The following is a 14829-nucleotide window of genomic DNA, read 5'->3' as shown; positions in this document are numbered from 1 at the left end:
CTTTCTTCTTCATCATCTTCAAAATTTGTTTCCTACAGTTATGTTACGCCTATAAAAAAAAGCTGTAAGGAAAACTTAGTCCTTTCTCAAAACCTCATCTCTTCACTTTCTTAAATAGCAGGTTTCAATGTTTACTTTTCTCTGCGTCAGTCATTTGAAGTTCACCACTCCCACGATGGTTTATTGGAAAATAACACCCATCCAGACTCAGAGCTGTCAAGATCCCTTCTAATCACTCTGTTTGGCACGAGGCCCTGTTCTCACGATCCCTTCTGTCACCACAGCCCCCTCTTACAGAACAAGTGATTGAGCTTCCAATTGCGAGGCTGACTGTGGGAGGGAAGGGCCTGCCCCAGACACTGGTTTGAGTTTTTACTGGGGCTGGTGGCCACCCCCACTTAGCGTCATTCTCACTTGGGCCATGTCTCACAGCCCAGACCCTCAAGGTCACCCGGACCTGCTGGCGGTCCTGCATCACCAAAGGTTCACCAGCTCAGAGAGACACAGAAGAGGGGGTACGGATTGTCTCATTTCCCCAGAGACACCCTCTACCTCACCCCAAGAGGCAAAGTGGCTTCCTTGGCCTGAAAGAAAAGCCTGTGCTCAGGAAGCACGGCTTCCCGCTCAGCAGGGTCGTCTCTGTCGTGATGGCGTCACTCATGGATCCCACAGTGTCAGCGAGGAGCACACTCATCTTCAGGCTCCTGTAAAGCAGGGAACATCACCTGCTTCCCCCGGTGTGTACCATCACCCCATCTCCCCAGTGTAAGGAGCACAGAGCTTTGCCAGTGGGACCTCAGAGAAGCCTGAACTGATGGAGCTCATTAGTCCCGGACACTTAGGCCAAGAGTGATGCAGGATCTGATTCCGCACACGGAGGATGCTGGGAGAAACAGGTTAGCCTGCTCCAGAGGGAAACACGCAGTGCTGTGCCTGCACCAGGAATCAGTCACTGGCATTTTACCTAATCCCACCCTACACCTCACTGCCAGTCTGGAAAAGTCCCTCAACTCTTTGGGCCTCGGTTTGTCCATGCTCAGCAAACTGAGGGTAAAATACCCACTTGTACCTTCCCTGGACTGTGGTCAGAATGGAGTTTATTTTGCCTCAGGGAACAGAAGAAAAGGTCTGGAGAGTGTTTAGTTTCTTAGGGGAACACGGTGGTCACTCATCCCTCTGCTGACCATGACCCTGTAGGACTTACTGTGTTTCTGCAGCTGGTTGGCCAGGATGTAGGCAGTGGACTCAGAGACAAGGAACTTCTGTTTGAGGTCTCGAAAGTCCTGTTTGCTTTGTTCCAGTTGGGACTGAAGCTCCTGGTTGATTTCCAGGAGGGTCATTTCGGGCCCCGGATCAGACACAGGGCCGAGAGAAACTGCCATGGTGACGTGGGGCAGAAGAGGTAGGGCAGGGACTGGGGAGAAGAGACCCAAACACAGAATGGGTTAAAAACAAGTGAAAGCAAATAGGTTTAATGAGGACTGAGGGGTGAGGAGTCAGGAATTCTTAACTTACTGTTGGCAACAACGTGATCAACACCCCACAGCTCTTGAGAGTCTATAACCCCCAAAACAAGGTTCAAGACGCCAGAGCTCAGAGCCAAAGGCACTGCCTCCAGCTCACACTCCAACAAGAGTGACGGAGGGAGGAGCCAGCGCGCCAGGTAACGGTCTGGAGTTGCAATAACAGAACTGGAAGGTGGGGGGAGTGTCATGGAATCTTAGGAGCCCCTGCCTTCCAGTTGCCTAGGCCGCGAGGATACACAAGGCCCCCTGGTCTCTTCTGAAAGTCACCCCTGATGGGGCCACCCTCAGCAGCCACTTTCAAGAGGTGTCTACCCTTGTGCTGATATTACCCAAATATTTCTTTCCAAGACATATCTAAGCGGAACAGTTTCTCAGTGTTCGTTCTTGTATGTTTACAAAAACATCAAGGCAGAAATAGTTTCCCAACAAGTTTTATTTTCTTAAGGGCTGTCATGAAGTCACCCAGCCTTCTCCTTAAATTCAAACAGAGCTTAAGGTTTTTCCACAAGTGAAAGATGTTAAATTTTTAGACTCTCATGATGATGTTCTTCTACCGTTTTTTCTATATCCATTAAAAGTGTAGGACAACAGCAGAGTATCCTATAAAGGAATGAACAACTCATTTTAAAAAATGTGTTCTGTCCTGAAACTCTAAATATTCTGTTTGCTGTATCCTTGTGTCACGTTGGCTTCTTCTCCATCACTGGGGCAGCAAGTTAAGTCAAGTTGAACACGCCTGCCTCCCGAAGTCCTCTATTTCTTGGTTGCTTTTTGGATGTTGTTCATCCAAATGTTGTTCACATGTTTGATGAGGATGCTTTCAATGTCACTAAACAACATACGTCATATTTCTCACTCGTGGATCTCATTCTAGTACCACAAGAACTCTTTCTGAGTTGTCAAAATGATTAAAATAGTTCAGGTATACATCCCGGAATACGTGTCGTGCTCATTCTTTTGGAAAGATTCGTAAACGTGACGCTACTTTTTACGTTCCCTCAGTTCCCCTACATATTGAACAGACAGGGATCCAGGGCAGTTTTCATGGAACGTTGCTCGATAGATCTCTTTGACTTGTCCTCATGCCCTGAAAAACGATGCCCTGAACCCTCTCCTGACCTTCTCAGCATCCGATGCCAACTGGGTCTTGTGAGCCTGAGACTTGGCAGACCCGCTGTGGCATCGGCCTCTTCAGGTTAGCTGCTGGACTTGCCTGAGTTAAGGCTGCAACTGGTGTGAGCACGTGCGGCCCAGCGTTCCCGTCACAGTGCAGGATGGAGGTGTAGATCAGCCACTTTTGGAAGCTCATCTGCTCCCCGTCCCACGCCGTCCTCCACCTATGCTGTGGAATGATATCGGCGTGAGAGCCACCAAAGGCTTTAAAGAAATCTACTTTCTGGTGTTTGTGGGACCTGACATTCGGTAGGAAAAAGAAAACATTGTCAAATTCCTTCACTTTAAAACTGACGAAACGGAAGGCTCGCAAAAGTTACATGACACACTTGAAGTCACAGGGAGGAGCGTTTTGCAGTGCTAATTATAGTAATCATAATAACAGTAATAGTTCATTGAGTATTATTGTGCCAGGCATTTTGCTAAGAAGCGCTGTCTACATACAACGGCATCTTATTTTCATCATAATCGTTTCAGGTAATGTTACTGTCCATAAGCAAAAAGTAAAAAACTTGAAGAAGGGGACGTTCAGTAATTTACTTGGCCAAATTAAAAATGGAAAAAAATACGACAAACGCTTCTTCTTTATAAGAGCAAGTGAGTGATTGCTTTGCGTTCTGGAACAGTAGGAGAAACCTATTTGTCTTTATCCTGCATTTGTCCCGTTTACTGTGCTCTTTGTCTCTCTCTGTGACCTGGCTTCGCTTCTAGAGCGCTCCCTTGTCCTACTAACCCAGCTGCATGCACGTCCAATAGCAGAAGTGCCGGCTGGGCTCTTCCAGAGTCTCCCTGAAATGCTTATGGTGACAGGACGTCAGGCACAGTCTGGAGGCGAGAGCGACCCAGATCTGAGAATGGGTAGCTGCTTTCCCACCTCATTAGTCGGCATGATGTCAAACGACAGGAAAGATGACCTCCCTGTAACTCAGGTCAGGAGTCATGTCTCAGTGCCTGTGATCTATTGGGCTGAACTGTCCTGAACTTGCTAATGTTCTGGTTTCTTGTTGAATGGCTAGAATATTTATAAGGCTTTCTCATTGAAACTTCTCTGTTGAAATGTGCATCAATCCCGATATGATTAAATTTGGTAAGGTAAAAGGCTTGTGGAAGACTGGTCCCTTCCATGAGCAGAAGAGGGTAAATTTAACTTCCGTTCAAAGCAAGCCGGGATTTGAAATGAGGGCTTTCACTATTTCAAGGTGGACCGTGGGGTACCTCAGGCGTATGTCCCCAAGGGCTTGTGTCTGTGCCATAAACTGGATGAGGTTAAAACGGGGTCAGCCGCGCCAGGTCCCTTTCCATTCTAGGGTCCTCCAACAGTTCCTCCTCTGCTTGAGAGAGCAGATTGGAAATGTCCTTGTGGCTCTGCTGTGTCCTACTTTTGTCTTTTGCGTAAAACTTACACAGCTCAGTGTTTCCCGCCCCGGCGGGGGGGTGGGGGGGGGAATCCTTAGAAGAGTCATCTGGGAGGGTTGGTACCAATCAAGTTCACAGTCCTCACTCGTAGCGATTCTGATTCAATGGGCGGAGGTGGGGCATGGAATGGATTGGCTGAAGTCGCTCAGATGCGAAACAGGTTGAGGGCCCACTGCTGTCATCGACCTTCCTCACAGTTTGGGGCTGATTATTTCAGATACATTATTAATTCTAACCTTCACCATCGACTTGTGAGGAAAGCATTACATTTCCCTGGTTTGCGGATGAAGAAACCAAGGCACAGAGAGGGTGTGTAACTGGCCCAAGGTCTCCTGGCTGTAAGGGCTGAAGCCAGGGGTCAGGTAGTCCCCCTCTGCCCCCAAATCTTCTTCCCACATTTTCCAGTTCATTCTCGTGTCATGTCTTCCCTAGGAGGTACTTTCTTCGCCTATACCTCATTGCTACCAAAATTTTCCCGAGTTTAATTTTTTCATCCAATATATTGTTCACAAAAGGCTAACAGCATCATATTCTGGCCACTGGTTATTAATTTGAGACACATTGTTTCACGAAAATACAGGGCATGAGACTGTGCAAAGTCACATTGCTGCCTTATTATCATCATCAGGGCATAATTCATAAGCAGTAAAATTCAGCATTGTGTGTCCAAGTCAGTGACTTTCAGTCTATTTGGAAGGTGGTGAAACTCTCACCACTACCTAATTTCTGAATGTTTGCACTACCTCCAGAATGAAACGCCATACCTATTGGCAGTTACTGCCTATTCTCCCATTCTCCCAGCCCTTGGCAACCACTTCTCTACCTGCTCTCCCTATGGACTTGCCGAATGTGGACATTTCTTCTAAAACGAACTATTCAACATGTGGTCTTTTGTGTCTGGCTTCTTAGTATACTGTTCTCAAGGTTGACCCATGGTTTGGCATGTATCAGTACTTTTACTATTTTCATGCCTTAATACAATTTCATTTATGGCTATGCTACATATTGTTCATTCATCAGTTGATGGCTATTTGGGTTGTTTCTACTTTGGGCTGCTATGCATAATGCTGCTATGAATGTTCATGTGCGAGTTTGTTTGTGACCACATGTGTTCAGTTCTCTTGGATGTATACCTAGGAGTGGAATTGCTATGTCTACATCAGCTCTATATTTAACTTTGAGGAAGTGACAAACTGTTTGCCAAAGCAATTGTGCCCTTTTACGTTCCCACGAGCAATGCACGAGGATTCCAGTTTCTCCACATCCTCCTCAACACTTGCTACTCCTGTCTTTTAATACATCATAGTAGTGGTTGTGAAGTGGTATCTCATTGTGGGTTTGATTTCCATTTTCTTAATGACTAACGACGTTGAGCGTCCTTTCATGTTCTTAGTGACCATTTGTACATTATATACGGAGAACTGCCTATTCAAATGCTTTTTCCATTCATAGATTATTTGTCTTTTTACTGTTGCATTGTAAGAGTCCATTAAATTTTCTGGGTACTACGCCCTTACCGGATATATGTTTTGCAGCTGTCTTCGCTGATTCTGTGGGTTGTCTTTTCACTTCCTTGTTGGCATCCTTTGAAGCACAGAAAATTTTAATTTTGGTGAAGTCCAGTCGATCTACTTATTCATTGATTGTTTTTGCTTTAGCCGTCAGATCTCAGCAATCCTTACCTAATCAAAGGTCACAAAGATCTAAACCTCTGTTCTTTACAACACACTGCTTTGAATTAGAGCTTTCCTGGGTTAGTATAGGGGGACATTTTTGAATTTTGATTCCTATAAATTGGTATATTTTTATATCCTTCTTGATTGATATTCACAGGCCTGCCCACCACTCCGATGGAGCATCCACGTACTAGAACAGAGATCTGGGGGGCCGGCCCGGTGGCGTAGCGGTTAAGTTGGCATGTTCTGCTTCTCGGTGGCCCGGGGTTCGCCACTTCAGATCCCGGGTGCAGACATGGCACTCCTTGGCAAAAGCCATGCTGTGGTAGGCGTCCCATGTATAAAGTAGAGGAAGATGGGCATGGATGTCAGCTCAGGGCCAGTGTTCTTCAGCAAAAAGAGGAGGATAGGCAGCAGTTAGCTCAGGGCTAATCTTCCTCAAAAAAAAAAAAAAAAAAAGAACAGAGATCTGGGAAATGGTATTTATTGACATCCTGGCATTGATTCAGGAGAGAGTTCTGGTTTTGTGCTTCAGCTTCTGCTTGACCTCTCCTGGTTTCAAAAATTGTTCAATATCTTTAGAGTGGAGCAACTGATTGTTTTTCTGAGAAACCCTTGGGAGCCCTGATTGTTCTGGAGCTAGAGTGGACGCCCTCAGTCCCCTCCAGACGGGGAAGACTGCAGGGGCTGGGCTTAGGCAAGACTTTCCTCTCTGGTCTCTGATGGAAACGAGCCCCGCTTCAGGGTTTGGGGATGGCTGTTCAAAAGGCTCTTGTTCCTCTCCAATTCTTTTTACTGCATCCACGACTTCTTTCCAGAAATGGTGGAAAAGTGTTTTTTTAAGAACAACTAATGTGTTCTCTGCCCATAGTTTTCTGGCTACAGATTTACAGTGAGTAAAGGAGGACTCAAAGTCACGTATGTTCTTAGGGCCTATAATTGTTCGGGTGTTCGTGTTTAATCCTATGAACTAGCCTGTTAGTCAGGTTTTTTATTCTTCTTCTCCCCGAAGCCCCCCAGTACACAGTTGTATAACATAGCTGTATGTTCTAGTTGCAGGTCCTTCCAGCTATGCTATTAGTCAGGTTTTATCCTCTTCTGAGAAAACCCAGAAAGACGACACAGTTTCCCAAGATCACACATCGAGTGAGCAGAGGATTGAGCACTAGAAACCATTTCTCTTTGGCCTTCGAAGTCAGCCTCGTACCATGATGTCAAACTGAGTGGCAGTACTTTTGCTGGAATAATCTCAGCGTTTGTGGTTCTAGGCTGATTTTCCCAAGGTAGCAGCGTGTCGCTTTAATATTATTAGAACTTTTAAATTTCATTATCTTTTTTGGTTAAACTATACGTTTCAGTGTTTGTTGTGTTCCATTGCTTTGGGTTCCTTCTCAAGGGATTCTTATTATTTTTACGTCCAACATTTATTATCCATTTTCTGTCATTTGTCACTCTTTTTACTCTGTCATCATCTCTCTTTTTTATGGCTAACTTTTTTTTATTGAGGTATAATTTACCTAGAAGAAAATGCACAAAAGTTAAGAGTACAGCTCCATGAATTTAGCATGCACAGGCCTTGTGTAATCACCACCCAGACCAAGAAACAGAACACTTTCCATCACCCCCAGACTTCTATCGCACTCCCTGCCAGTCAAGACCCATCCCCCACAGAGAAACTATTCTGCATTCTCTCACCGTAGATTAATTTTGCTTATTTTTGCCCTTCATATAAATGCAGTGATGCAGTATCTCTCTTTCGTTCTGTGTTCTTTCCCTCAATATCTGGTTTGGAGGTTCAATCTTGACAGGCTACCATGTCAATAATTTGGTTTTTTACTTGCCAAGAAATATTCTCTTTTATGGTTATAGCACAATTTCATTACCCATTTTTCCGATGATGGACAGATTCATTTTTGGTTATTGTGCATGAAGCAACTGTGAATATTCACATATGAGTTTTGGTGGGGACATTCACTTGTGGAGATACCCCGTCTCCTGGGTACATACACCTAGGAACAGAATTGCCTGGGGAAAGGGTCGAAACTGACACGGACTCTCGCAAAGGAGTTGTATCCTTTCACATTTCCCCCCAAATACAGGACACTTCCAGTCTCTCTAGTATAGTCCCCAACACTTAGTATTCTCAGTCTTTTTAATTTTAGCCATCCTGCAGGCTGTGTGGTGGTTTGCCATCTCGGTTTTCCAAAGCTTACTGGCCAAGTGACTCTCTTATTATGCCAAGTGGCTTTTCTAATCTGCTCATTAATAAATGAGGTTGTTTGTAATTTTCCTTCTGACTTTATAGGATTTACTGTTCCTCATCAGATATAAGTATTGCAAGTAATTATTCCTAGTCTATGAATTGCTTTTACACTTTTTAAATAGTCATGTCTGATAAGCTAAAGAATCGATAGTTTATGAAATCCACCTTGATCCATTTTTCATCTATAGCGAGTTCCTGGGTATTGTGCCTAAGAAATTTTTGCATCTTCATGGTTCATGAAAATATTCGCATTTGTTTTCAAAGGCTTTATAGGTTTAACTTTCACATCTCCAATTAACTTCAATGTACGGTGGGACGTGGTTTTTCATATTAACTTATTTTTAAATAAGTATTCATTTTTTCTAACACTTTTTATGGAAAAGTCTTTGATTTCCCCAGTGAAACGTATTGGTGACTTTATTTTAAAAAAAACATCAAATAATTGCGTGTGTATGTGGGTAAATATTTTACTCTTGACTCTTTCACATTGATTTGCTTGTGTTGTGTTTACTTGCACCAATATTACAATGTTGTAATTATTATAGCTTTAAGGTGAATTTTGAAATGTAGTAGAGTGTGTCCTCCAACTTAATTCTCCTTCAAGGTTGTCTTCGCTATTCTAGGTACTTTCACTTCCATATACAATTTAGAATTAGCTTGAAAATCTACCCAAAAAATGCCTGCTGCAATATTAATTGGGATAATGTTGATCTGTCATTCTAGCAATATTGAAGCTTCCAGTCTATGAATTTCATAGATTTGGGTCGATTTATTTAGATCTTCTTTAACTTCTCTCAGTAATAGTTTTCAGGGGTGTTTATTATATGTGTTCTAAGGCATTTAATGATTGTGGATGGTAATCTTTATACTGTTCTACTGAATTTTGTTTTCTCAGTAACTCATGGCTAGAATGGAGAAATACAACCGATTATGATATGAACGCTGCTGAGGTATAATTTAGGTACAATAGGCTGCACCACCTTAAAGGATACAATTAAATGCATCTGACGGACTATACACTAATGAAACTACTGCCACCATCATGACACAGGGCATTTCCATTAGCTCGTGACCTTTCTTGCGCTCCTTTGCAGTCCATCACTCCCTCAACCCCCAGCCCCAGGCAACACGGTCATTACAGATGGGTTTGCATTTTTAACGACTTTATATAATGGAACCATACATGTACTCTTTCATGTCTGCACTTCTTCATGCAGCGTAATGACTTTAAAATCCATCCACGTTGCTCCACACATGAACAGTTCATGCCTTTGTATTGCTAAGGGGTATTCCTTTGTACGGCTGTATCGTGTCTATTTATACATTCGTCTATTAATGGACATCTGTGCAGTTCCCAGGTTTTGGCCATTATGAATAAAGCTATTGTGGATATTCGTGTGCGGATTGTTGTGTGAACATATTGCGTAAACACCTAGGAGTGGAGCGGCTTTTCCGTGACTGGTGTGTGTTTACCTGTGGTGCAGCTGTTCCAAGTGGTTGTGCCATTTTTCATTCCCACAAGTGCAAGAGATTTCTAGTTGCTTTGCACCCTCACCACATGTGGTATTTCCAGTCTCTTTAATTTTAGTCATGCTGATGGATGGGGAATGGGAACCACTGCAGGATGAATTTATTTCCCGGACGACAGAGTTGAGCAACTTTTCATGTGCTTTTTGGCCATTAACATATCTTCTTTTGAGAAGTATTTCCTCAAGTCTTTTGACCAATTCTCTCACTGCATTATCTTACCAGACAAAATATGTGTAAGAAAGGTCCAGTGAAAACTACAGAACAATACTTCGCGAAATTAAAGAACTCAATTAATGGAGAGAGAAACTTGTGGATTGGAAAACTCAAGATGCTTTAGACGTCAATTCTCCCCAAAGGGATCCACAGATCTATTACAGTCCTATTCCAAATTCCAGCAGGTTTGTTGGGACACTGACAAGCTGATTCTGAAATTTATATGGAAACGCAAATGATCTTGAATTATCAAAGCAATTTCACAAAAGTAGATGAAAGATGGATAGCTTACATTGCCTATTTCCAGAATTACTATACAAATCTTCCACCCAATTTAAAATTGGTTTGCCTTTTTATGATTTGGTTTTAAGAGTTCCTGTATAGTCTGGGTATAAGTCCTTTCTCACATAAGTGAGTTACAAATATTTTCAATTCACAGTGGCTTGACTTTTCATTCACTTACCAGTGTTTTTTGAAAAGCAAATGTTTTCCATTTTTGTCACAGTCAATTTCTCAATGTTTTCTCTTATTGATTATGGTTTTTTTGTATCAATCTAAGAAACATTTGTCTAACCTAAAGTCAGAAAAATTTTGCTCTTTGTTTTCTTCTGAAGTTTTACAGTTTTAACGTTTACATTTAGATCTATTATGTATTTTGAGTTAATTTTTGGATATCCTGTGAGACATGGATTCTATTTATTTATTTAAGTATTTTTCATGTAGATATAAACAACCACTAGTTGAAAAGCTTGAAAGAGATCATTCTTTATCATTTGTTGAAAAGACTATCTTTCCCCACTGCAGTGTCTTTTTGCATTTGCCGAAGATCAGTCTCCTGGGGCTGGCCCAGTGTTGTAGCAGCTAAGTTCGTGTGCTCCAACGGTGGCATGGGATTCAGTGGTTCGGATCCTGGGCGGCGATCTCCTCGCTGCTCCTCAAGCCACGCTGTGGCAGGCATCCCACATATAAAGTAGAGGAAGGACACAGATTTCAGCTCAGGGACAATCTTTCTCAGCAAAATGAGGAAGGTTAGCGGCGGATGTTAGCTCAGGGCTACTCTTACTCAAGAAAAATATAAATAAATAAATAAAAATGTAAAAAATCAGTCTCATTATAGGTATTAGTTTACTTTTTGACTCTGTGTTCTGTTCCATCGATCTGTTGACTTATCATTACACCAATTCCGTACTGCTTTGAACAAAATAACTCTATAATAGTTCTTGAAATGAGGTAGAGCTGGCCCTCCAACATTGTTTTTTTATTTTATAAATGTTTTCACTACGCTAGATCTTTGTCATTTTATATTCATTTAGAATCACATCATTCCTGTCTCCCTAAGATGCTGACTGAGATTTGAGTTGGCTTGGGTTGGATCTATAGACCCAATTGGGGAAAACTGACATCTCGAAAATAATGAGTCTTCTGACCCATGAACAGGGAATTGGTCTTCATGTTTTAGGTCGTCATCAATTTCTTTCACCAACGTCCTGTACTTTCGTTTGTTTGACGCTATTGTTTCTTACATTTCAGTTGTGCACTGGAATTACATAGACATAAAATAGATTTTTGTATATTGACCGTGTATCCTGCTAGAAACAAATGCTTCAGAATCAAGCCAGATCGGGCAGAGACCGCAGTTTTGGGGACTTGTGTACTTGCCAGGTGAGAAGAATCTTCTTCACATCAATTGAGGTTTGACCATCAGGCCAAAGAAGATAATCAACACCCATGTTGAGTCCTGCGGCCGGGAGGTGTTTGCAGGAGGGCTGTTGTGGACTAACGAACGTGAAAGGTTTTGTGTGTTCATCAGCAAGATTTCCTTAAAAGTGAGCATTCGGTTGGTGAGGCTGCCAGTTTGTCCTTGTATCCAGCTGCGACGCCAGTTGGGAGATTTAGGGGGCAGTCTGCGCCCGTGTTATTTCATTTAGTCTGCCATAATCTATTCCAGCATTATGTCCTGCCAGAATCTTTCGAACGCTATGCAAAGATAGAGCCCTCAAATATCATAAGTTCCTGCTTAGACAGTGCCTCCTGTACCATCTCTGAAGTAGGCGTCCACTCCCATCAGTCTGTAAGGATCGGAGCCCTGTGGCTGCAACAGAATCTGTAGTCCCTTTGCGCCAGCCTCGTTCCCCCCAAAAGAGGGTGAAAGATCTTCCGTTCAAATTACGCCATGACCGGTGTGTGCAGCATATTTCAGTTCTCTCTTCAGTCACTGAGCTTTCCAGCCAGTCATGTAAAGCCTGCTCACCTGGATGACTCACAGGTCTCATTCCCAGTGGGTCAGACGACTTGTCTCTGAAAGACCAAAGCATCTATTTGTCATTATGGATCTCTCCTAAAGCTTATTCTTGCTGGGCTAAAACATGGCTCACAAACACCTTTAGATGTGTTTTCTTTATATCTGTTTAATCGTTTTCTAAAGGCAGTGTCCAAACTGACTTTCTTTGTGCAGTCCAATGTTTTGTTTCCCAATACTCTGCCCATGTGACAGGACCCGAGAGTCAATATAAACATAGACTTCTCCCATTGGTTTGTTACCAACCAACTCACAGTTGTGTACGTTACACGTAATTGTATACATTGGACTGACTGTCTCCTCCTTCTTTGACCTGTTTCCTGTTGGGCGTTCAGGTGTTGTAATGTCGCTCACTACTTCCACTGACATTCCTGGAGGACGGTGTGCTAACAGTAAAAGCAGTTGTTTTCCATTGCTCTTTATCAAAGTTATCATACTATCTTTAAGTCAGCATGTTTGTGAGCATCATGAGTAGTTAATATCTATGGCAGTCAATTCTTCAGTTAGGTCAAAAACTCCAATTTGGAAATGAGAAATAACTTCTCTGTTGTTCTGGCTTTTTTGAAAAAATACACCGTTTCCATTTCAGGTGTGTGTGCTGATGTGCAGCTTCCTGACCTCCTTTGTAAAAGTGACTGTTGGTCCAAGAGAATACAGAATGAATTCTAGACAGAATGACCGCAGGTCCCGGGCTAAACATTTAGTGTCCACGGGGTCCAAAATTTTGCCAAACATGTTTTTCTAAGATGTCCTGTTCTTCTGAGCCAACTCGTTTGCGACTCCAAAAGCCTCAAGCCGTTTTCTCTGCCATCTTGCGGCCACTGCCATAAAATCTGTTTTGCCTCTTACGGCACCCACAGTGGGATTTGTTTTGTTTCGTGGCCCTAGAGACCCAGCCGTTTTCCCAGCTTGTTTAAGCGCATGAAGGACCTCCTGCTTCTGTAAGATCAGTGGAAATCAGTGGCTCTCTTCGTTATTTGGTCTATGCAGTCATCATTTGGGTCATTTGGGGAAGGTGTTGTTTTTACAAGTCACTGAGTGCTGCTAAATGCAATTGATTTTCTCTCCCTACATGACACTACACCCCAACCATGGATTGTATTCCCGAAAACATCACTTTCTGAGTGGGATCTTGAAGGTTTTTGAGATTCATTGCCGAGTCACACATTGTTCAGTCATTTTGAGTCCATCTCTCTGTTTTTTCTCTTGATACGGCTACTATGTAAATAAGATCTGTGAAATGAAACACAGGAAGGAGGCCCATGCCAATATTTGGGACACTCAACTATGACGGTTGGTCACCAGGACACTCTCTGGAGGAGATTCTCTAGACTTTTGGTGGTGAATAATGTCATGGAAACAGAAGTCGAATAATAATGAAGGATATTTGAAATCTGTCGAATGTTATAAATCAATGTGACCTCATTAAAAATAAAAGAAAAAAATTAAAATGAAAGAAAAAGCCTAGTTCGACTTGCCTCTTTATTTCTCCAGCTGGCCAGGACATAGACAGTAACTTCTGAGATCGGCAGTTTTCTCTGGTGACATTGGTAGTGTTGACTGCTTGGAGCCAACATGGAGCCTGATGGCTTGTATCCCGAGAGGCTGAAATCTGGCTGAGGTCCTAGGTCACTGGGCCAGGAAAGGTCATCTATCTGCTGGAAAAAAACAGAAAGGGGAGAAGGACAACCAGCGAGGTCATCCCAAGGCAGCACTGGCCACTTCCTGCAATGACCCACTACCACTACGTTTTTCATGACTTCCTGGTTCCTAGACTGAGAGCTCTGTGAAGCTGGAATATTTTCTTCATCTCTGTATTCATGGCTCCCAGCACCAAGTCAAGCCCTGACGAGGCTCTCGTGACATTCGTTCACTGATCGAATCAAAGTGGTCGCAAATCATCATCTCACTACATTCTTGTCCCAAATGTCCTGTCAGGAATGCTCTGCTCTCTCTCAGGATGTAGCAGATGCCCATCCTTAGAGAGGAGCCTGCCCTGCACTCTCTAGGCCCTATGACACTCACCTGGGGTCAGCTGTGCTGATGACGGGACTGTCCTCAGGGCTTCCACTCAATGGTTCACCCTGTCATTAGGAAGAGATGTCCTCGGCCTCCCCTCCCATCCTCTGGGCTGCCACGACACCCACGCTTACGAGAGCTACCACATGGTATTGAAACTGTCTGCTTGTATTCTTCCTCTCCCTGCTCTGATTTCCTCAGGGAAATCTCACTCTTTTCTGAACTCCAAGTTCTTAACACAGCGTAGGGGAAGTTAAGCTCTCAACAAATATTTAAGAGATATTGTGTGTGAAGCCTTTCTCAACATAAATACAGAAGAACATTATTAGGATCACTGATTCAGATGCAAGGGTTCCCTAGCCATGGCCCTCCTGGCTTTAGGGCACAACTGTTTAACGTAAGAACGGACATGTCCAGCCTTTCCTCAAACATCATTTATCCCTCTAAGCCCACACTTACTGCGAGGGCATCCAGTGTGAGGGCAGCCCCAAGGTGGAGGCTGCGGGGTCTAGGGCAGAGCCTCATGGTCGCTTCCTCCTCTTCTTGGAATTGGTGCTTCCCAGAAGGAGAAACCAACCCCGATCCATCCTTGGATCTCCTTGGCAGGTGCACAGGTTCACCGTGGAGTAAGTTGCTCTCCCAGTCCTCACTGTTCAGCCCAGGCCTGCTCATGCGGAGCTGGGTGATGCTGTACGCATTCCTCAGTTTCCCTTG

At 43.5% G+C, this 14829-nt stretch overlaps 1 protein-coding gene and 1 long non-coding RNA gene across 4 annotated transcripts in view; one reads left to right on the top strand and one right to left on the bottom strand.

Moving 5' to 3' along the window:
- The window catches only part of LOC100147553 (neuroblastoma breakpoint family member 6), a 31203-nt gene extending 28750 nt beyond the window's left edge, over positions 1-2453 (bottom strand). For both annotated transcript variants that reach the window (XM_070219875.1, XM_070219874.1), the window contains exons 1-2: positions 1516-2453; positions 1205-1414 (exon numbers count right to left, since the gene is read on the bottom strand). In XM_070219875.1, coding sequence (XP_070075976.1) covers positions 1205-1414; positions 1516-1714 — 409 coding nt within the window. In that variant the 5' untranslated portion in view covers positions 1715-2453. The remainder of the gene's footprint in view (positions 1-1204; positions 1415-1515) is intronic.
- A 1187-nt stretch (positions 2454-3640) lies between these two features.
- Positions 3641-13563, top strand: LOC138915176 (uncharacterized). 2 transcript variants are annotated; one of them, XR_011420761.1, is made up of 2 exons: positions 3641-11459; positions 12686-13563. It is a non-coding gene; the product is annotated as an uncharacterized lncRNA (long non-coding RNA). The 2 variants fall into 2 exon arrangements; XR_011420760.1 differs by having other exon boundaries at positions 9228-11623.
- The last annotated feature ends 1266 nt before the right edge of the window (positions 13564-14829 follow it).

The sequence above is a fragment of the Equus caballus genome, chromosome 8 (assembly GCF_041296265.1).
Source record: "Equus caballus isolate H_3958 breed thoroughbred chromosome 8, TB-T2T, whole genome shotgun sequence".
Classification (NCBI taxonomy): Eukaryota; Metazoa; Chordata; class Mammalia; order Perissodactyla; family Equidae; genus Equus; species Equus caballus.
The sequence above is the reverse complement of the archived record's forward strand: the minus strand, read 5'-3'. Positions and strand labels throughout refer to the sequence as shown.